Below are 22,842 nucleotides of genomic sequence, written 5' to 3'. Positions count from 1 at the left end.
CAGCCCATCCCTGGGGCATGTCCTCCACAGCAGTGGCTGCTCCAGAGAGAACAGTGGGAGCATCCACACCTGCCAGCCTGGGGCCAGGCAAAGGAAGGAACCTTGAAGCACCTTCACAACACAGGCAATTAGTTAATGCTGCTTTAACCAACCTTGCCCAGGATCTGCTCCGATAGCAGTATCTGCTTTACACCTACATCAGGAGTGACAAGGACTTACAGAAACCTCTGGGTTATTTCCACCCCCGTCACCGAAGCATCTTCTCACTCAAACCACTGCTACGATGGCAGGCAAGCAGACCATGACGGGAGCCAGCTGTGCAAGGATGGCAGAAGGAATCTGGCACACACAGAGTAAAATGACTGCATTTATTTGGCTAAACATAAAAGCCAAAAACCCAACTCCAGAACAAGCCAGTAAGACACACGGTGTGCACACAGGCCCATACAGAAAAAACAGCACAGCAAACACCGACCGGGAAGAGCCAGCTTGAAGCAGCCGCTGCTGCGGGGCTGGAGGTGACGGCAGGACTGGGCAGTGCCGTGGCTGGAAATGGGCAGCAGATGCCAGACCGTCAGTGCTAAGACCAGAGCCTGCTGCCAGGCACCATCAAAGCTTCCCCTGATCTGCTCCCTGGTGCTCTCCCACCACAATACCTCCAGCCACTGCAACACGTTGGTAAGCAGAGTCAGAAAGCCAAATATTCCCCCAACTTTTAACTGATTCATTCTGGGGAAAAAGCAAGTTTTCTGCCCCATGAAGAAGGGGGAAAAATGACTCAGAGCTTTTTAGAGGTGGTTGTGTTCAAACCGAAACCGCTCAGTCAGAAGATGCACTGGTGGTTAGCAATGAGATTACCACATTTGGCAGATTCCTGGCAACAGCGCACAGCCATTACCAACATGGCTTCCTAGGCACCAGCAGAAGTGCTGGCACCCAGCACTCTCATGGTTTTGACAAGCAGCAGCAAAATATGGGACTTGTCCCTCCCACCCCCCCATCAGACAACCGGACTCAGGTCCTTACCCATGGCAGGCAGAAAACCCACATTTTTACACCAGGGAGCCCTTAGCAGCAAGAAGCCCACCCTGAGGGCAGGAGGCAAGACGCAGGGTGAGTCCCACCAAAGGCACTGCTACTGCCAAGTGTTCGCTGCTCCAGCGCCTGCCTCTGGTTACAAGAGCCAGACCCCACAATAATGTCCCAACCCTCTATAAAATGCACAAAACTATGTCAGTGCAGGCACGTGCCATGATTTCCTCAAGAGATTAAAGACTTCCTCCTACAGTTCTAAGCAATATGCTGTTCAAGTGCCACACTCTTCACGTCTTGCTTCTACCAGCATCCTCGGTGCCTTTCAGCTTTATCCTGCTGCTGCTGTTCTGTGCCATCAGAAAATCCTCTCCTGGGGGCTGGCTATTGCCACCAGCAGCCTCACACCCCAGATCTATAGAGGAACTGGGGTAGGGCTGTCTCGCAATAGTCAATGCCTCTGGATTTAGCAGCATCAAGCTCCACATGTTCTTCAATGCATGCTAGTTGAGTTTTATTTTTCCACTCTATCTCTTACTTTGAGCTTAACTCAAGCATGCCTCTTGCGGATGCTTCTTTTCTGAAGAGTGTGGGATGGGTTAAGGGCATGCAGGACAGCCCTGAAGCAGCAGCAGGGTATATCTGCAGGTAACAAGATGTTCCTGGAGAACTTGGCTTGCATGTCTTGCCCAAAGATCAAGCTCTGTCCTGTTACTGATAGGACAAGGCAGCACTGCAGATGAGACTGGTCCAGCAATCCAGGAGGAAACAATAAAACAAAGTGGTGGAGGGGGAAAGATTAGTCTGGGGTTCGAGTGTCCATTTTAATTTAAGTGCAAGGAGGAAGCAGGGATTATTGGTTACAAGAAACAGCTCTATTATTCCAAGCTACATGTAAAACCATGGCTGGCTTTTTACCAAACACCCCAGGTTTTGCCGAAAGACCAAGAAATACGTTAAGGTCTCGCAGAACAAACCACCATTCAAAACACCATTGTTATCCCAAAATTACAGAAGGCTTGTGTAATTTGTGTTTAAAACAGTAGTAAGGCTCTAAAGCAGCCTGGCCTTCGTGATTCAGCTTGGGAAAAAAATACCCATACTGAAGGAAAGGTGAGGAAGGGAAGGTGAGGAGGATGAGGGAAGACAGAATGTAGGTGATATAAAGTAAGTGCTCTACTACTCATAAACCAGGGGATTAACTGGCTTGTACCAAGTGACTGTTACTTGCTCCTTACAACTTAAAATCCACAGCAGCCAGCCACATTCCCAGAGCCATGCACATCCCTGCTGAGAGAGGTCCAAGTGGCAGATGAGGAATCCCCAAAATACCTTTTCCTGTATCGGCTCTGGCCTCAACAGCAGCACAGAGTCTCTATCAACCCCTTTGGGCAGCGTGACAAAGGATCAGCAAGATACAAGATGGAAAGCAGCAGCAACCTGCTCCTACCACAGGGCCCTGCATGGTGCAGAGCTTGCAGCAGCACTTGACGATTTGCCTCCTTGCACCCGTTGCTCCTTGAGCCCCCCCATCCTGCTCTGAAGACCCCCCCCTGCAGTCTTGCTGACCAGGCTCCGAGCTGTCCTCCTCTGCTCCCAGCATTGCCGGAGGATACAGGCAACTCAGCCCAGCAGCTCCACCCAGAGACAATGGATATCACAGGCAAACCTGAACAGAAAAGCAAGCGGAAGCTTCACAGCTGCACGACAGCAAGTCCAGTCCCTCCAGCGCTGGCTGCCAGGACAGAGCGCACCGACCTGCTCTGTGCACAGGCACGCAGCTCGGGGAAGGCAACTGCTTGCGGGGAGCCACAGGCCACAAAACTCAGTGTTTATTACAGACACAACAGCAGGCACGACTTGGACCATGGATTCAAATGAGCAGATTACATGTTTAAAATCTTAAAAAGCTGCGGTGCTCTCTGATGTTCTCTCTGGTCCGCCTCAAGGAGCGGAGTAAGCGGGCACAGATTTGTGCATTTATTGCGCAAGCCAGGTAACTGTCATACGGGACTGGGACCCTTCAGTGGGGTAAAACGTGCCCTTTATCTGTCCAGCTGCACACACCAACACGGACAGCAAACTGGCTGTACGAATTCATGTTTTGTCCTTATAGCAGCGACTTCACGGCACCAGTGTAAAGGACTGCTCCAGCCCTTAGAGCACAGCAACTGAAACACAGACAAACATGCACAGAGCACAGTGTTGAGGGACCATTTGGACAGACAGTAAAATGTATTACACATCAGAGACTGGGACAAGGAACTTCTCAAAGGAGCATACACACATTCGTTTCCTACCTGGGCTCTCAGACACCCAAGGAAATGCACAGACAGCAAATGCCCCGAAGCAAAGATTCATTCTCTTCTCTCCACCAGCAACTGGGGGCTGAATTTTAGCTCAAGATTTAGCAGTCTTGTTAAGATTGGCTGGAAAGGCCTTTCCCCTGCAGTCCCCATACACATCTGGAGCTGCGAATGCCGCGTGCTTATGGGGTGTGCGACTCTATTGTGCTGTGACTTCTTCCAGGGTGTAATTCCCGCGTGCTAAGCTGGTAGCCCCCTCCCCAGCACGTCCTCACTGCGACACGCTGGGAAGCTCAGCTACGAGGTGTGCGAGCACTACAGGGTCTGCTGGATAAGATTCCTATTGGCTCCAGTGCAGCAGAGATGTCTCTATTTCCTAGAAGCCTCTCTACATCATTGCTTCCTGTGTGCTCTTGAGGTCATTCTGGTTGAGGAACCTTTCGTTTGGCAGCGGCACAAATACTGCCTGGGGTTGGGGGAAATAAGACAGAGGAGCTGAAGGAAAGAAGGGACAGATGGGTCTTCCCACTCTCCCTCTTGCCTGGAGGTTTAACAGGGAAAAAGAAACCAAAACAAAAGCCATGCTTGAGTGCTACTCTTTGCACTTTAAAAGAGAATTTTCTTAAAATATAAAAACCATCTTCCCCCTGAAAACCACTAGAACGTAAACAATAAAAAGGGGATTTGGGGAGGAGAAGGGAGAGGAGGTTTGAATGTGCTTCCAGGCAGCAGCCCTTGCTAACAGCAACGGGTGTCTCCAAGGCCCTGTGCTCACCGTCAGCCCTGTTCCTATGGCTCTCTTGCTCATTTAGAGTTCCCCAGTGGGTCTGGATTTAGGATTCAGCGATTAGCGGTTCACAGCAAATCCTGGCTGGTAGCTTAATCCTCTTCATCCTCACTGATGTCGTAGGTGACTGCAGACTCGTTCCTGGAGCGGTTAGCCGGTGAGGAAGGAGGAGTCTTGGTTGAAAAGGGCCAGCGGAAGGAGGGAGACGGGGAGCGGTCGTGTGTGGGGCTACTGCTGGGACTCTGCTTTGGGCTGATGGCCTGCAGCATCCGGCCCTTGCCCTCCTTCAGCATGTGTTTCTAGCGATGGAAGCAGGAAGACAGTTAGCATGGCTCAAATAGCGATGGAAATGGACACTACTTACAGCTTGTGCAGCACTTTGAGTTGTGTCCCTTCATTGCCTTGTGCAATATAAGAGCAGAAAAAGCCCAAACATTGCTCTAGCCTTTGGAAACCGCACGCAGTGTAATCATCACCCATTTTCAAGCACTTCTGGCATGAAGTGCCTGCGATATTTACCCAGCAGCACAGGAGAGCCTGGCAAAAACAAGTAGCTTCAGACTCATCCCAGGCCAGTGACAAAGCGCCTGCCAATCTCTTGGCTGCTCAGCGGCCTGCAGGACACAAGCTGGAGTTTACAGGCCAGCTTGTGGGACACGGGGACTTTTCGCGCTACAGCTGTAACTGGCTTTATCCAGCTGGCAAGGGTGAGGGCTTCCTGCAAACAGGTTTTCCACACCTGGGACAGCTTGTCTGGAGACCAGCAGCACATCAAGCATTGCAACAAACTGTAAACCTTTGCTCTGCAGAATGTGGGCTCCAGAAGCCCTACAATGACTGCTGAGCTCTCAAAAATCCCCTTTCCCCTTTTCCCAGAGCAGCTCCTTACCAATGCGCCTTCTGGGCCGAACATCTCCAGGAAATTGCCAATGAACTCCCGGGACTTCTCTTCCCACTTCTGAATGAGATCGATACTCTTCTCCTCCACTTTCTGGACAAATTCCTTTGACTTCTCCTCTACATCCTTCACCCTCTTTTTCACCTTATCCACACGCTCCTGGAGATGATATTTCTTCTCCTGTACAGTAAGTGGTGGATCAGAATACAGGTCACCAGATCTGAGTGGTGACCATCTCTGCTCTGTGTTATTACACTGAACTGCTGCTTAAGACTCAGCATCTCCATTAGTCTTGTGACACTTCTCCTTCACTTCAGTGACACTTCTTCCCTAGACTAAATGGCAGACACACAGTGGGACTGTGAGACGCTTCGTGGCAGGCACTGGCACAGTACAATGAGCGAGACTAAACCCAGAGATAAGCACTATCTCATAGCAGTGCATGGAAGATGGAAATATTTATACAATATAAAGATTAGATTTGAGTGACCTGCTGTAGGTCTCTGCATATCACGATAGCACAAGTCTTTTTGCTGGGTGTTTTTAAACAGAGGCAGAGTTGCACGCCAAGGAGAGGCCAAGCAAATGATGTTACCTCTCCTGTTTCATTTTTTGTATGATTGTATTTTTAAAAATAGGCACAGTATCTGAGTGCAAAAAAAAAAAAAGGTATACTACTTTACTTCCAACATCAGAAATGCCTTCTGCCATGTATTCTGCTTGTGGGCTAGAGCTGCTCAGCACAGGATCAGAGTGTGTCCTTCTCTCCTACTCAAGCACTGCTGCTCCTGCAGCTCCAGGAAGGGAATAGGACAGTGAGAACTGTATCAGATTTTATACTAACAAATAACTCTACCTTAGGAAGGTGGCTGAGGGAAGAGGAGAGAGATGAGACACAGCAGCTGCTGCCAAAAACAACCTACGCTTCATTCAATTCAAGAAAACACACATTTTGCCACACACCCTGTCTCCAGCTCTTTCAACAAGTAAAATGTCACCAAGACATTTCTGACAATAGAGCACTATTAGCAAAACCCCAGTTCCTCTGGGTGGTTCCCAGAGGCAGTTTCAGGGGCAGAAGTAGTCTGACTTCTACTCCAAGGACATTGGTTTGGTGCAACTGCTTAGCTCTGCAGACTGGCCTTTTACTGGCACAGGACTTGCTACCATTAGACAAGACTACATCTCCACTCTATAAGATTCTGCTTCACGCAGCTTGTCGTGAACTCACGTTTATGAAGCTGACATTGAGCTCTTTAGCTGTGTAGCCCCGCTGCAGGTTCCGTCTGGCATAAACATCATAGTCCCGCACAATCCGGGTGATGATATCTGATGTTGAGATCCCCTCAGTTCTCTGAGTTGGAGCAAACATGCCTAAAGTTGGGGAACAGGACGGAGGACAGCTGTAGCAAGACATATGGCAAAAAGCTGCTGCCGCCTCTATTAGAAAACAATCTCTTAAGAGCTCATTTCCTAACTGTTCTCACACCACCACATCTTTGTCCTTCAACGTACAATACCACAGTCCTCCTTTCTGAGACTGTGAGGAGGACCTAAGTAAGACCTAAGCATGTCAAAAACACGTCAAAATACCACATCTTCTAATGAAAAGCTCTTCACTTTAGCTGGTTTAAAGGCTATTGACTATAATTCACTGCATATACAATAATGCGGTAACAAGGACAGGACAAGGGGTCCTACAATTTAGTGGGTGGAAATGTAACAAGCTCTGATGGCTGGATTTGGATAGATTTAAATAAGCTGCACTCCCACTGAGTTATCCAGCAGTTAGAGGAGTCACTTTGCTAAATTCATGAGACTCTCCATTTGCGAGAATCTTTAAACCACACTGTAGTATTTTTTCCAAAAGGCAGCTGTTAATTCAATCGCAATAACTAGATTAGAAGTAGGAATTAATGCTGGACAATGGAACAGACCTAGCCTCAAGAAGTAGGGCCCAAAGCCCTTCTTCCTGCACTCAGAGTCTCCTGGGCAGACCTTGTTCCCAGAGGTCCCCTGCCACTTCCCCAGGCATAATCCTGCCGTACAGGGGCACAGGAGAAACTACGGCAGATCTTTGACAGGAAGCCCTGGTGAATCTGACCCAGACCCACCTGCTTCCTTTATATGCTTATAAACATCATCGCTGCCAGCAGAAGAATAGGGGATGTCATCGTGTGCCACGAAGTCGATCTGAAAATTAAAAAAGCCATGAGAGTCAACATTTCACCTTGACTGCGCAGGTCTCCTGCTTTCTGTCAAAGGATGTCACTTTTTGCTCAACACCTCCACGCAGGGGAATGACAGAGAACAGCAAGACACCTTTCTCTGTTGAAAAGCAACACAGAGCAGTCCCAAGTTCTCACTGACAATCGCATATCAATGTTGTAAGCATATACCAGAGAGGAAAGGCTGGGACTAAGGACACAGCTGTTTTAAGCTTCACAGAGAAGTAGCTTGTTAATGGCAACAACAGGAAACTAAGCAAACTCCCCTGAAGACTCCTTCACCTCCCAAAGCAGTTCAAAAAGATGTCAGAGATTCCTTTCACTTTATCTTACAAAATGATAAAAGACTCTCAAGGCAGCTTGCCTGGTGTCCTGCTCCAGGGAAACTGATGTAGATCTAAAACTGCTCCTGCTGTAAGCAGGGAGTTGAACCAGATGCCCTCCAAAAACCCCTTCCAACCCACATTACCTTCTCCCTACTGCATGTTTCACACCAATCTGTAACCAGCATCAACTTCTGGAATGGTGAGAAGCCTCTCAGGCTTCTTCACAATCTCTACCTTATTTTAACATTACCTGCCAGCTCAGTAAATGCTTCTAGTCTCCCAAGAAACCCACTCGATTTCTGTAACTCAGCTCATTCTATATTTAAGGAGTTTCAACAGAAATGGGTTGCTCAGAAAGAGGTCACCCCCATGGATGAATTCTTGCTGTAAATAGCAAGCACAGACAGAAGCTAATCAAAATTTAGAACGGATCAGATATCACAAATTACCCTGTGCTCTGCCAGGAACTCGGGGGTGAGCGTCCACGGCGCATTTCTCACCACTTCGTCCACATAGCGACAGTGCTGCACAGCGTCATACCGCTCGTTTTCATTCATTACTGTGAAGCCCTTGAAGTTATGGGTCAGCTCATCACTGCAGACTGAAGAAAGAGGCACAGAGAAGAGTGAGCCTGAGGTGCTTACCCCACTGCTTTACAGCAAAAGGCCCTTGCATGCAGTTCCAGCTGCTGACGGAGGCTAGCACCAGCACTTTGAAACCCAGCTCTTCCAGCCACAAAGCACCAGGAACAGGGAGCGATGCAGGGCACTAAACTCCTGAGCAATTCTAGGCAAGCTGTTCAGGGGATTTCTGCCCAAGCTGAGGACCTACACCCCAAGCCTTCAAGGTCTGTAGAACCTACAACGCTTACCAAGAAAACCAGCCAATATAGAAGACAACTCTCCTGTATGAAATGGCACCTGGGGCTCTATTGGGCAGAAACCTGCTTATTAACCTAGAAATGTCTCGGGCTTGGAAGCTGAAGCCCGTGAAAAAAAGCACCTTCCCTACGGTCCTTATTTCATAAAATACCATACCACAGTCTAGTTCTTGGAAAGCTGTATTAAAACAAAGGGTTAGTTTGCAGCAAATCAAGTTAGCTTAATTATTATGTTCTATGAGACAGTAAATGAACAAGTCTTCATAATCTGCAATGTAAGACACTGAGAAGGAGGGAGATTTATTTGGTTGACTCAAAAGTAAACAAGTCTCACTGGTATTGGATGTATTTACATTCTAGACAAACAGATGATAAAGAGTGGGTGAGATTGCTCCCAGCTTGGAGCTAATGTTCACTTGGGCTGTGGCCTCTCATCTCAGTTCCTGGTGCAAGGGGAGTAGTACATTACCCTCCATCTCACCAGCCTCCCAGAGGCAGAGATCATGGGGATCTTGCTACATGAACATGTTAATAGCTTCACCTGAAGTTATTTTCCTGTTTGATGTACATGGTGATGTCTTTCCGCCTGCAAGATTTCTAAGTTCAGAACGTTTTGTAGGTTGTAGCAACTATTTCAGCTCTCCTCCCTCCCTTCCCCTTCCAGAAGCTACTGTAGCACACAAAAAAATGCAGAAGTACCACTATAAAAATGCCCTCAGTGGCGAGTGAAACTGTGATAAGGAAACAAACCATACAAAGATGTTATGATCGCTCTATCACATAAACAGTTTCTTTTTGCTTCAGGAAGCTACTAATAGTTGAGAAAACTAGTTATTCTCAGTCCTAATACTTTAACATAATTACGCAGCCTGACCAGAGGTCACCTTCTGATAGACAACACGCACAGCCTGACATGTCTTTAAGGTGGGTGAAGGTACGGGCACAGAGGCACTGTGTGGACAGAGGCCAGCATATTACAGCAGCCAGAAGAAAGGATTTCTCCTTTCCTGCTATATTCTTAGAGGAGGCCTGGCTGAAACACCTCTGCCCCTTAGGCAGTCAGCAGGATATTCCTGGCATCATCTACAGACCTTGGAACCCAAGAGACAGAATGGTGAACTTTTGTTTGTACTTTCATACTCAGACGTGCAACTCACCAGTATCTGTCACAGAATAGAAGGGTCAAATTAGAACAACCTGATCAGAAATAATTTCCTCAAGCGTTCATTTGGTACATGATATCTTTCTGCAGACATATTAACTCTCAATATATTGCAGTAAGACTTCAAGAACATTTGGGATAACTGGCTACAGTGAGAGCTACTAAGGCCACAAAGACAAAAGCCCTTCTATGCCATCTGTATGCACAACCATGGATGGAGGTAAACCATACTCCTACGACAGCCAAAGTCAACAAGGTCACTCCTTACCTCCAACAATGAGGTATGTGTTTGGGAAGAGGTTCTTGGCCTGCATCAAGGCCCGGGCGTGTCCAGAGTGAAACAAGTCAAATATTCCATCAGCATAAACTCTGACAGGGCGATCCACTGTGCCAAAGAGACAGAGAAACATTTGTGACGATGTCTTCCTGGAGAAGCAGCTGCTGCTCATGCCTGCATTTGGGAACCTTCTGAAACTCGTGGGTATGTTGCAGAAAACTGGCAGAATACAGAGCCACAGCCAGGAAAGATTTGTGAAGCAAAACACCTGGCGCTCTGCCTTTCCATATGGAAACAAATGCTGCTGAGCACAGAGTTCAAAAACAGACTCAAAACTTACCACACATCCACCAAAACAAGGTGAAGGGAGATCAAGGGGAAAGCAAACCCTGGACGCCTCCCTCCTATAGAAATCCAAATGCAGCATTACCTTTTTGCGCAGCAGTGAGCTACCAGAGAGAAACTGGCCAAAATGTTTCACAGGTGCCTGTTTTCCCCCTGCCAGCCAGGATGGCATCACAAGACCTTTTCAGCATCCTCCCCTGCAGCCCACTGCCGCAGCTACCAGTCTGGCTGAGGGACCAGACTGTTCTGATTCCCGATCAGCATCAGTGGCTCCCCCAGTCCCATGAAGTCCGTGGCTGTATCCAAAAACCCAGCTGGAACAAAACTTTCATCAGGCCACCTCTGCCAGGGGAAATTGTAGCTCTTCTCTTTGAGGTCAGCACAGAGGTAACGTGACAGTCTAACACTGCCATGTAATAGCAGGAGGCTGCCTGACTTCTGGTCTCCTGGGACCACACAGGACTCCAGCCCTTTTGCTGCTGGGAACAGAAAGCCACATATTCTTGGTATCCAACACACTTGGGAACGGCCTGCTGCTCTCTGGCCCAATTCAGGTCGGCAGACTCAGAGGAGTGGTGTGAGCAGAGGCACGCCAAAGCTGCAGCAAGGAAGGGGAAGAGATAAGACCTAGCAGGAGAGATGATACCCCATGGGTCTGAGTAGGGCCCTGAAGATACCTAGAGACAGAGCCTGGGAGGCAGCAAGAGGATCAGTTAATGCAAAGGTAGGGCTGTTAAATTCCAGCTAAGCAGAGGAGTCAGTTTGAGGACAGCCTCTTACAATCACTTTTCAGCAAATCCACCTCAGATGCCAGGAGGCTCTGGAGAGCCAAAGATCTGAAGATCTGAGACTGCAGAAGCTTTCTGTATGCCAGAAGAGGGCTGGTCCTGGCAGGCCTTTATGAAAGTACAACTGTATTCTGGAAATTGGCTGGGACACACTTCCCTTTTCCTCCATCCCTGCAGCAGCTACAGTTCCTGAGCACAGGCATAAACAGCAACAAGGAAGCATGCAGTGTATTTTAGTCTTAGCAAGCAGGAGAGCCATTGCTGTTGAAATCAGAGACCTTTGTGCAGGCTCTGGAGACTTTCAGCTGGGAAATTAATGCAGACTGTGAAAAGCATTGGATTTGCAGAACCTCCTGCAGGAAACCACTGCCAGGTCTCAATCAGAGCTAGCTCATCTCTCAGCAGCAGTCAGGTAGGCAGAAGTGCCAAATTTTTATTATCTCAGTTTCCATAACAGAGAGGCCAAGTAAGACAGCACCATCTGCACACTCTGTTTGGCAAGAGAAGGCAGCCATCCTTCAGGAGGTAGTCCTGCCTCTGCCTCCCCTTTGGACTTGCAAAGGGAACAGTGTTTCTCCCAGCCTGGTTTAGAGAATAAAAGAACATGTTCTTGTTGCGGGGCTGGCCTACTCTATTTAATGTGACTTTAATTCAAATCCAGGCTAGAATGGGACATCCTGGACAAAGATGTATATTGGTTTTATTTGCCCATTTCAAGTTTCAGAAGAGATGACTTTCAACCTGCTTAACTTTAAGCTGCCTCAGACAAAGTAGTACAGAAAAATGTTCAACTCTGATACTACTCTAGAGCTGTCAGCAGTACAGGAAGAGCTAAAACACAAGTATCTATTTGCTTCAAATAGACTTGCTGGTGAAGGCACATCTCCTTACAGACAGAGGCTGCAATTTCAGTCGTAAAGGCAAGCCCAGTTTCACATGGGAACAGCTATCCACTCACCAAAGCATTAACTAAGTCATTGGCTGCAAATCTGGTCTGACACACAAGGTTGGTTCGGTCTCAGAGATATCAAAATCATACCTGTCCCTCCCCAACCCAACATTTACACAACCCTTCCAGTCTGGTTTTTACTTACAAGGGGTCCCTCTCATCGCTTCTTCATATGTTACTCTGACGTATGGCTTGCTGTAATCGATTTCCACTTCATCTGAAAATGGAGCCGGTTCCCTCAGTCCCTAAACCACCAGAGAAGGTTAGCTGTGAGAATGAAATGTAGCGCCAGCACTGCGACTGCAGTGTCCTAGTCACCAAGTGACTCACTGTGTCTCTGCACAATTCAGACATACGCACTGAAAGTCTAATTAGTGCTAAACCTCAAAACAGCCCTGCAGGGTGATTAGCCTGAGTTTAGAGAGAAAGAGAGAGAGAGAGACAGACTGACTTTTGACAAACAGCAGTTCACAGCAGCACAATCCAAGCTTCATCAAACCTCGCGGTCGCAGCTCCAGCTATGCCCGCCCAGGCAAGACCATGACTCTACTGTGCCTGAGTGCTTGTGCTGTGCTGTACAAATTGTAACAGCTCCTCGATTTGAGTATAACAAGCAGCACAAATTCCCAGGGAATGTGTGTATTGCCACACACAGTGAGAGACTGATCTTGATCTGTGGCAGAATATATCCAACTGCCACAGGAAAACCCCTCTAATCTGCTAGCTTGACCACAGCAGTATGTTTAATCTACAGCTGAAGTCCAGGTATCGTTTCTGGTCTCCTCAGAATGGGAACAAAACATCTGCCCTTCCCATAACAGAACAAGCAGCTTAATTTCCTTCTGGCCAGAAGGCGTAGGGCAGCAATGGATGACTCTTTCCTGAGCCAGATGACTAGGAAACAAGCTTTCTGATCATTACAATAATACCTTCAAGCTGCAAAAAACTAATCAGCAGCTTCCTCTTTGGCTTCCTGTCCCATTGCAGCATCCTGCATGGTGCCCAGCACCACTGCAACCAGAAGGACCGCAGCTATTATTGCTAATGCCATTCCTTCTTAGAGTGCTCAAAGTGAAGTGCACAGGAGAGCAACCACTGACCACTACATTCAAGCAAACTGATACCACTGAAAATCTCCTTTAACTTACTGAGGCTCTAGTACTCGCGTTTCACACACCACCTCCTCTACCAGGATCCTTACTGTTAGGTTAAGGCCTGCAGGTCTCTCCTTTCATCACTGCCATTATATCTGGGACTTGTGAAGATCCTTTGCAGTTTGGCTGGCACATACCTGATATGAAGCTAGGAATAAAAGCATAAAAAACCCCTATCAAAATTATCAGAGGATCACAGGGAAACGTCCTCAAAAGCTCCTGCCAGAGTCTTGCCTTTCCTCTGCAGTGCCTACAAGGGTCAGGACTCAACCTGACGTGCACAATACCACATGCTTATGCGTCAGCAGGTTTGTTACTACCATCTGCTGCCGAGCCCCACTGCTTCAGGGGAACACTCTGCCAGCCAGCTCTTTAGGTGGGAACGGTAATGCGACAGTTAAGTAACACTATTACTCTTGCTATAATAAATAAATCTTTCACAAAAGCAAGAAAAAAAGAGAAATCTTTCATCAGGAGGTCCGCATTAGTCCTGTGGCTAAAAAACAGGCACTAAGTTTAGAAAGTGGCTAGATATTATTTGTCTGTGCTGTTCAGAGGCAGATGCTTTATTTCTAACACAGGGCTGATACCAACTTGAAGAGCAAGTGATTCCCATGGAATAACTGCACACTTCTCTGTCCTTACCAAAATATGTGGGGGTCTTTAAAAGAGACACAGTGGGTTTTGACAACAATTAAGGATATTAAGACTTTAGGATAAGTCGCACAAGAGCTCAAGCCTCCATTCCCAAAGCTCGCCTCCGCAGTTCTCACTGCCTGTGCTGCTATTACTTCATTACAATCTGTCAAATGCCCTGTGACAGGACTCAAGTACTCCTGAAGAGCAAAATGTTATCAAAGAGGAAAGCTGCAACACATCACCGTATTCTACCAAGGACTATGACCCCAATATGACGTGGCAGGGATGGTAGCTAGCTTTTGACAAAGATAAGGGAAGAGCAACTAGAGCACATGTGATATGTAGGACAGCTGCAGGAACAGGGCAGAGGAGAGCTGTAAAAAACCCATCATCACAATATTGTGGCAAGGACAAGTTAAAGTCAACTCTTTACACTGGCATTAACTGGCACAGCCCCCCTTTAGAAGAGGCCCCACTAGCTTTAGCTTGTTAAAGCCGTCACAAGGTTGATCCAGAAGAAGAAATCCTTTTGGTTTTCTGTTGGTTTCATTGTTGCGTGGGGTTTGTTTTTGTCCCCCCCCCCCCCCCCCCCCCCCGAACACTCCTGAAGTATCAGCAACATAAATGCAGTCTCCTGCCAGACCAGGAGAATCAAACGAGCAGTAATCTTCCCAGTATTTCAGAGTACAGATTCAATGGACTGCTTCTGCAGGTGCTTACAGACTTCAGACTCTCCTGCAGTTCCCCTGACTTGAACAGGACTGCTTTCTCCTAGGTGCATGAGTTGTTACGTGCTTGTTTGGAGTATTCCTCCCTCCTGCTGGGTCACCTAAGAAAACCCACCTGTGAGAAACGAATGCTTACTTCTCCATGGATATCTACATGCGTGCCTGTTCGGGTTCAGCTTAAGTAACTACAAACAAGCTGAACACATCACAAAAGCAGCTTAGCAACGCTTGCCCCAGACCTAATTTAAGCCCATGTTGTAAGTATGTTACTCATTTGAATAAAGGAAGATTTTAAACTGGCTTTGCAAGAAAGATAGCTACTGTTATTTGCCTATTTCCCACCCCCCTCATGTTTTCCATGTCCACAGAAAAACCATTACATTTATCTTTCTGCTGTTATGGCTCAATGTCCTAATCTCACAGGCACCTAAAGCTCCTATCTCTGCTTACTTACGAATGAGCGTCGGGACATTTTTGGAGGGACTCCATCCAGGTCTGTTGCCCCATTGGGGCCAGATCCATCTTTTCTTCTCTTTCGGGAATTCAGCCTGGAGGACGTCGGCGGCTCCATCTTGCCAAGCACGTTCAGTAAGAACTGGAACAAAATGAAGGTGGGGGTGGGGGGAAGATATTTCTCAGCTCTTCCAAAACAGTATCAGTCAACAGGAGGCACAGTGTACAGAAGGTCAGCGCAAAGACACAGCCACCTAACAAGGGGCTTAGCCAGTTGTATTTGGCGTCAGCTGCCAAGGCTTGACAAACAGTGCCTGGTGGGAATACTGAATCATTTAATGCAACTCAGAGCTGTTCTGCAGAGAGAAGCATGCAGCCATCAGCTGGCTGGAGAGAAACTCGCACAAGAGTTGCAATGCAAGTTATAAATCATTACTACAAGGCTGATTATGCTATTTTAGCATCTGAAAAGCAACCTAAGGATTATGGCATGCCCAGTCCGCATTCAGCCCTCCCCCAGCTCTCATTCTGATGAATGCAAACACTGTTCTACCCCTCTGTTCCCCCCCTCACCCACCAAGACAGCCGGTGGGTGTGCTGCATCCCTGTACAATCCTGAAAAGAGGAAGGAGCAGGTTTAAAGCAGAAGGACAAGGGTGAGGGCAGGGGTGCAACCCACGGTCATAACTTAAATAACTAGCTGGCTTGCTGTTTGCTTTGCTGTTTGTGCAAGACCAAGCTGCAGCTCCCCACTGGGGACAGCTCACCTTGCTCCCCTCTCATCCCCGTCCCCACTGCAGCGGTGACTCAGCTGATACTGAAGCAGCTGCTGAGACCACATTAGGGCACACTTACTTCTGGCACTTTATGTACCAGCTTGTAATTAGCGGTGGTTCAGCTGAACTGCTTCTGTGATGAATAGATAGACAACCAGCATGGGACAGAAATCGTGACAGCTATCTGGAAGTAAGCCACCCTTGCTTTTGAGCTGGAGTCACCGGGTACCTTCCTAAAAGGGCCCTGGAGCATTAGGAAGCTCAGCACTTCACACAGCTGAAGCAAAGCTAGGGATTTATAGAAAGGCATGGCAGCAACCATTCCCTTTTCAGCTGCTGCAGGAGTTAGAAACATGTGCTAGATTTGCAAAGTTTATAACTGAAGAGCAGCATTCTCTCTCTTGCTCACTTGAAGTGTGCAGCTCTCCAGTGCAGCACACTTGGCACTTGTGACTTGCCGTTCCTGGGAGCAGCATGACCCCTCCGCCCAGGAATGATGCTTATGTGAGTGTCTCAACACCCTAATAATAAGAGCCATGTGGAATTTAAAATGTCTTCCCGCCCACACACAGTGGGTGAGCTGGAACACGTTAGGTGGGGCAAGTGCAAGGTATGAGAAAGTACAGATGTCCCGACAAACACCACCCCTCTCCCTGGCAGAGGGTCTCTGCCGAGCGTTACCACTCAGGGCGAGCAGGGACTGCCCTCGGTAAGGGCTGCTGGGCAAAGCTCTGCTGCTCAGCAACCTGAGAAGTGCGGGCTTTGTGAAAGAGAGCTGTTAAGAAACAGATTTAATCATCAGGCTCACTCAAATGACTCCAAGTTAAGGAATGTTCCAAAATAAGGAGTCAAATGCAGTTTAATAACACGTGAGCATACCGATCTCCCCACCTAGTATCAACAAGATGATACCTTAGGAACAGCATTAGGGCCAAACACAGCTGAACTGGTTTTGGGCTATACACGTGTAAGTATCCCAGACTGCTCTGCTAGTCCTACACACTGCACTAAGAACAGGAAAAGAGAATCTTAGGTGAGCGGGTAGCCAAAAAAATATTGGGATGAAGACAAAAGCAAAGGTGAAGAGCAGCCACAAGGACACTTCAGAACTGCATAAGCCATCCAGCACTCACTCCATAATGCCTGCGAGTCAAGTTTGCCGAGTTTCCCCCATTCCAGTAATTAATTTACTATTTCCTAACAACATATGGGAACGTGCAAAAGCAATTTCAGGCAAAAAACAGTTTGCAACCCTGAGCTCCAAGGCTTCAAACACTTAAGCAAACACTAAACTTTCAGGCAAGATCTGGGCTATAAATGCAGCAGCTTCCAGAGCACCTGTGAAAACACAGGGTATGACAAGTAATTCTTAGGTTTTGCAAGGTGCCATCAGTTATTTACTTCACCACCATGGTCCTATCAGAAACCATCCAGTTCAGAAAAAGCAGCAGACCTCTGGTTCAAGTAACCCCAGAGTTCACGGAAATGGCCGGGGAAAACAGCAGCAGATTTTCTTGCTACTTGGTCAAAATAATTTCACAGTTTCAAGTCACCTGTTGGTCTCTGACCACTTGCTTTCCTTCCCTTTGGAGACAATTAAAAGGTCTGTTAATATCCTGAACGCAGACATTCTGAACCACTGCCCAGCAAAATATTAAAAAGCACTAGCAGAGGCTTTGGTGCTGAACCATGGACATCACAGCCTCCACACACAAACAGGTAAAGCTCTTCTCGTGTTAACTTGGCCCAGCAAAGCAACCAGACTTCTCTGACACAAGTACACTCTCTGCTGAGTTATCACCAGCATCTCGCTGCTGGGTGCAGAGCCCACGGCCAGCCAAAGAACCGCAGGTTACAGCACAGGGCAACGCCGTGCTTTGTGCTGATTTACAGCAGCGCTGTCCGAGCCCAGGAGAAATCTCCAACAGCTTCTTCCAACCCCTCCCACACTCCACCATCTGCTTTCCTCCACCCTAACTCACTTCTTCACTTCTCAGGGTATACATAGTCAAATGATAGCAAACGATAGCCTAAGCGAATGGATTTGGTTTGCATTAAATAAGCAGCAGTGGTCAGAGAGCACCAGCCACCCAGCAGCAGCTCTACCCGATGTGACAAGGGAGAAACCTGCTTCGAGGACATCACAAATATGCTCTATCTGCTTTGATGTTGCTGAAGCAGCCTCTGCAGTGTCCGGAGAGCTGGGCACCTCATGAGTGACACAGCTCTGCTAATTACTCAAATTAATGCAGAAATGAAACAATAATGTTACCATTCTTCAGAGCTTTAAAACCTCTGTTCTGTGGCTAGTGCGTTTCTGGGAAATCCTCCCAGCACCAAACTCGTCTTCATTAAAAACTGGGAACACGTTGTTTTTAAAAAGAAACCACACCTTACTGTGATAAAGCTACTGATCTTACAAGGTTTCATTTTGACCCAGATGACTAAAATAGCATCCCAAACAATTACTTACTAACAATGGGATCCAGCATCTGTAGCTGAGCTTAACACAAGGGCACACAGCTTTACCTCCCCAAATCCGTAAAACACTGACTCTTCTAAAATTAATTACATTTGCAGCAGATGGGGAAGGGGAAAGAGAAGATAGCTTTCAAAGCTCATTCTGAAAAACTCCAAGATAAAACCCAGGCATAAGCAGAAAAATGAGCCCCGCTGTAAAATATTAATATTGTTCTATTTTGTTTAAGGTGTCACCCTCCTGCATTACTAAGCCTGCGCTGAACACGAGAAACTGCTTGCTAGGAGCAAAGTTAAGAAGTGCCCCATTCGGGAAAGCCATGGGCAGATCATAGTCTTCACGACACATTACAAAACTCTTGGGGCTTTGCTTCTGAAACGTACTTCTGTGGTGTATGTCCTGTATCAAAGCAGCGCCTTGCATCACCTGCCAGCTAGCTCACCTTGAGAGAGAGCGTTGTACGGACTCTGCAAGGAGCAGCCACTGCCAGACGGGAGAAGGGTTGGTCTCCCTGTCAGGGAATCACTCCTCTCAGTCCCCAAGTGCAGATATGGAATGAAGGAGGGGAAGTGGTCAAAGGGAGAAATAGGAATTTTCTTTAAACTGTGGCAATAACAGCCTTCAGAAATCATCCAGCACTTTGCTGACAGTAATACTACAAAGCTCAAAAAATTTCCAGCTGAAATGCAGCCACTTCTGGGAGGGAAGAAGAACAAGCATTGATTACCACAAAGAAAAAAAAAAAAACAAAACATAGGCAGGGAATGAATTTAAAACTTCTCCCTTAGTATGAGTTAACTACACCATCATCCAAGCTGGAATTTAACCACAATGCCAAAGTTAACACCTCTGGCAGATGGAGGAGGTCAGAATAGGTGCAGCAAATCTTTTTGCTTAAGCCAAAGCCTTGTCTCACTGTCCGCATCTTCATAGACAGTACAGACAGACAACAAACTGATGTTTTGTTTAGCCTTGGTGGTGTCAGAGAACTGCCTGCCTCACACTACACCGGAGAAGCAGATGAGATATTTCTGCACCCTAAGCACACTGATAGCACGAGGACCTGGCCCATCCGCATTCTGTGTGTTTTGATGTCCCAAGGAATCTCTTGAAGAATATTATCTGCAAATTTACATGCACTAGCAGGATTTCTTCTGCCACTTCCGCTGCTTTTCACTTGGCAGATTTACGTGCCAAGGCAAAAATAACTCCTGCTACTTAAAACTCAAAGCCTGTGCAAAACGAGAGCTTACTGCAACAACTCAGTAAATGCTCCGGCCCAAAGCTGCTGCACTTCCCACCAGGCGTGTGAGTCAGCGCAAGACTGGCACGCTGGAGCAGCGAGGCCCCTCCGACACCCACAGCTCCCAGGGTCCCCTCTCGTCCCTCCGAGCTTAGAAGGCGTTGGCACAGTCAGATGTGACTGTCATGTGCTGCTTTGCCTACAAGATCATTCCACTTTACAGGAGCAAGCTATTTCTCTTCTGCTGACTCATCTGCAGGCAAATACTACTAAACTTTGCACTCTGCCAGCTGTCTGCAGAGAAGAATTGCCTTGACACATGGACAGTACATAAGCGAGAGCCTCAGGGAAAAGGAAGAAGTCCTGTCGCTTCAGATCATTCCCCTGCCAGGCTGTAAAGGACCCAAATGACCCTGCATTCCTCGGTCATGGGGAGAAGAGAACCCTTTTCCCCCATCTCCAACCCCCAGTTTACGATTAACCTTGCTGGTGTGTATCCCTGTAGACACCTGTTGTAGACAGAAAGGCTCAGAAGAGGTTAATGTCAGAAGACTCATCACAGTGAGAAAGTGAAGAAAGCCTGCTTACAAGACAGGGATTAACCTGTACGTAATTACTGGGAGAGATCAGGATCTCTCTTCAATCCATGCTTAAAAATCTTGCCCCATCCCCAAGGCAACTTCATTCCCAGCCCAGGTTTGCAAGGCCCAGATTTGCAAGGCCCAGATTCGCCCCAATCTCCAGACTGAGAGCATCTGGTTAAAAACTAAGTGCTAGTGGCTGTGACCCAGCCTGCTCACCTCCAGAAGAGACTGTGACTCTCCCCACGCTCAGCACCTGCTCTATCTGGACAGTCTAAGCCTTCAAGCCCCTTATAAAGGTTACTGCAGGATCTGGCAGGCAGAGTCCAGTCCACACTTAAAACAGAGTCTACTTCAGCTATTCTGGTTGAGCAAAAGCAGCTATCCTGCAGCGTGTCAGTAGCCACATGAACGCATAAAAGGGATTCCAGTTCAGCTGGTGCATCCAACGACATCCAGACCTTTGCTATACTTGCTAAAAAAAAAACCACCCCAAAACCCAAGCCTTACATTCCCTACTGCTACAGGCAGGCTGATAACGTTTGCTCGAGCAGAGCCTGGGCATGCAGAGGATCTGGCACCCATGCGATCGATGAAAAGATGCTGCTGTTTACCAACAAAGCCCCAAACCACTTGAGATAAGCCTAACACCACCACAGCTGAAAACAGTGCAGTGTGATCACCTAAGCAGCGCTGCTATGAATAACATAAAAAAAAAAAAAAGATAAACTGCTGGCAAGACCTTCTCCATGAATTCACAGCCCTTCTGGGTACATCATAACCCCACGGAACTGAGTGTCCTGGCATGCAACAAAGTCTCTGCTGCAGTTAGCAAAGCAGCAAGAGCAGGGTTTATGCAGAATATCAGAGAAGATCTGGAGCCTGCCCAGAGGCAATGAAGTACAAGGATGGGTAGTCATGCTGTCCTAACTTTTGTGTTGAGTTGCATCGTGTTTTGTTTTTAGGGCTTAACAGGGCCTCTTGAGACTTCAGGAGGCAACCTCCTTTAGTAGGATTACACATCAATACCAAATCCTTGCTCCAACAGTTATTGTTGGTGGCTCATTCTACAGTAATTTCAAGACAATTACAATCCAGATCTTGGAGCAAGAAACTTCCAAGTCATGAATTTTAATAACTCTGTATGTACAGCAAATTCCTTCAGCAAATAAAGCAAAGGTATTTGTCATATGAATTTCAAAAGCAAATACGGTGGCTGTCCTCAGGCCCAGGAGTCCTGTGGATGGAAACCCACCAGTACCTGTTTCTGACCACGCCAGTCTTCACCAGCCGCAGGCGGGGGGACCTGGTGCCGCAACGGCACAGGGTGGGGACAGAGGAGGGACGGCCACCTGCAGCGTCCTGCGCCTCCCTCCACAGCGAGCCAGGGCTAGCGAGGAGCATCGCAGCTCTCAGAATTTCTGCAGACTTTAACTCTAATTACAAAACCATTAATCAGCACAGCCAGGACTTCGGTGGACACAAAAAGCGGGTTAAAGAGGATGTGTGCCTGCACAGCAGCTAGGTCACACCTTCCTCCTCCGCAGTCAGGGCCACCTCCTCGTTGTTCTGCTTCTCTCTGCCCAGGCCCTGGCCGTGTCCCCTAGGTTGGGGGATGTGCCCCAAAGCCCCCACGCTCCAAGCCCTGCGGGTGTACTCCAAAAGTTCCCCAAAGCATCTGCTGCTGCCTCCTCTCAGCCTGCCCCCACCGCAGCCGGTCCTGCGTCCCCCGAGCATTGTGCCCGAGCCCCAGCCTCTCCCCAAGCCCCCCCAGAGGGGAAGCAGCGCACCACTCCCCCTCCCCAGCACACACTGCCCCCCTGCCCAAAGCCAAGCGCCCCATGTCCCTACCAGCCAGCGCGTCCCAGAGCCCCCGCCAGCCCACGGGCTGCGCACCCAGGCGGGGCTGCCCCATACCCCATGCCCGTGCCACGGCCATCCCCTTGGCAGAGAGCTCCCGGGGACGGACCCCCGCCTGACCCCGCAGGGGCAGTGTGCGGTGCCCCTCACTTGCCTCCAACCGAAACCCACCCCCCTGCCCCAGCCCCTGTGACGGACACCCCTCCGGTCCCACAGCGAGCGCCCTGTCCCCTGCACCCCCAGCGACAGACCCCGCAGCCCCCCAGGGCCCCCACGCAGGCCCCAGCGGCAGAGCCCGCAGCCCCCTCCCGGTGCCCCCAGGCTCCCCCCTACCAGCGCGACGCCGGCCGCACGCACCTCCGCCGCCCAGGCTGGCTCCGCCGCCGCTGCCGGAGCCGCTCCCGGCCCGGCCCCGCCCGCTCCGCTCCCGCCAACGCGGCGGCGGGCGGAGCCTACGCGTGTCGGGCCGGGCCGGCAGGAAGGGACCGGCCGCGTCCGGGAAACCGCGCCCGGAATCTCTGTTCCGGCTCGCAACGCGTCCCCCCCGCCCGGGGCTGGTCTCGCTGGGCCGAGGGTGCCCCGGGGCTCCGCGGCCCTTCGCCTGTCGAATAAATACTCAGGGGACTATGGCAGGAGGGAGCCAGGAGCCAAGACCTGGCTGCTCTGGGCCACGGCAGCTTCGCAGCAGCCCTTCACACTCGCTGCACGGTGGGTCTGGTCCCGCTCACGGTGGCGGTGCAGGAATCCCGGGCCTGTCCTGCTTCAGCAGCTGATGGTTCTCCGGGGAAAACACAGCACTGGTGGCTAGAACTGAACAATCACAGACTCAAACCTGCTTTGTACCATGCCTTTCTGAAGCAGCTGCCAAAAGCCTCCAAAACAGAGCAAGTGCAAGGTGAAAAATTGTGATTGAATCATCGTGATGTAAGTGTCAAAATGAGTCTGAAGGCA

The 22,842-nt window shown here is 48.8% G+C and overlaps 1 protein-coding gene across 4 annotated transcripts; it reads right to left on the bottom strand.

Annotated features, from left to right (window-relative positions):
* Positions 1–354: 354 nt before the first annotated feature.
* PCYT1A (phosphate cytidylyltransferase 1A, choline) lies at positions 355–22,356 on the bottom strand. 4 transcript variants are annotated; one of them, XM_075761273.1, is made up of 9 exons: positions 22,249–22,356; positions 14,954–15,094; positions 12,124–12,223; positions 9,888–10,004; positions 8,027–8,178; positions 7,138–7,216; positions 6,255–6,397; positions 5,015–5,203; positions 355–4,424 (listed from the first exon to the last, which is right to left on the bottom strand). In XM_075761273.1, exons 2-9 carry the CDS (start codon positions 15,068–15,070, stop codon positions 4,218–4,220), a joined length of 1,104 nt encoding a protein of 367 aa, XP_075617388.1. In that variant the 5' UTR covers positions 15,071–15,094; positions 22,249–22,356; the 3' UTR covers positions 355–4,217. The 4 variants fall into 4 exon arrangements, with proteins under 4 accessions (XP_075617388.1, XP_075617387.1, XP_075617390.1 ...); XM_075761272.1 differs by having other exon boundaries at positions 22,225–22,334; XM_075761275.1 differs by lacking the exon at positions 22,249–22,356 and adding an exon at positions 13,180–13,280 and having other exon boundaries at positions 14,954–15,081.
* Positions 22,357–22,842: the final 486 nt, after the last annotated feature.

This window comes from Balearica regulorum, chromosome 9, assembly GCF_011004875.1.
Source record: "Balearica regulorum gibbericeps isolate bBalReg1 chromosome 9, bBalReg1.pri, whole genome shotgun sequence".
Lineage (NCBI taxonomy): Eukaryota > Metazoa > Chordata > Aves > Gruiformes > Gruidae > Balearica > Balearica regulorum.
Note: the sequence above shows the minus strand (reverse complement) of the source record. Positions and strands in the feature narration are given on the sequence as shown.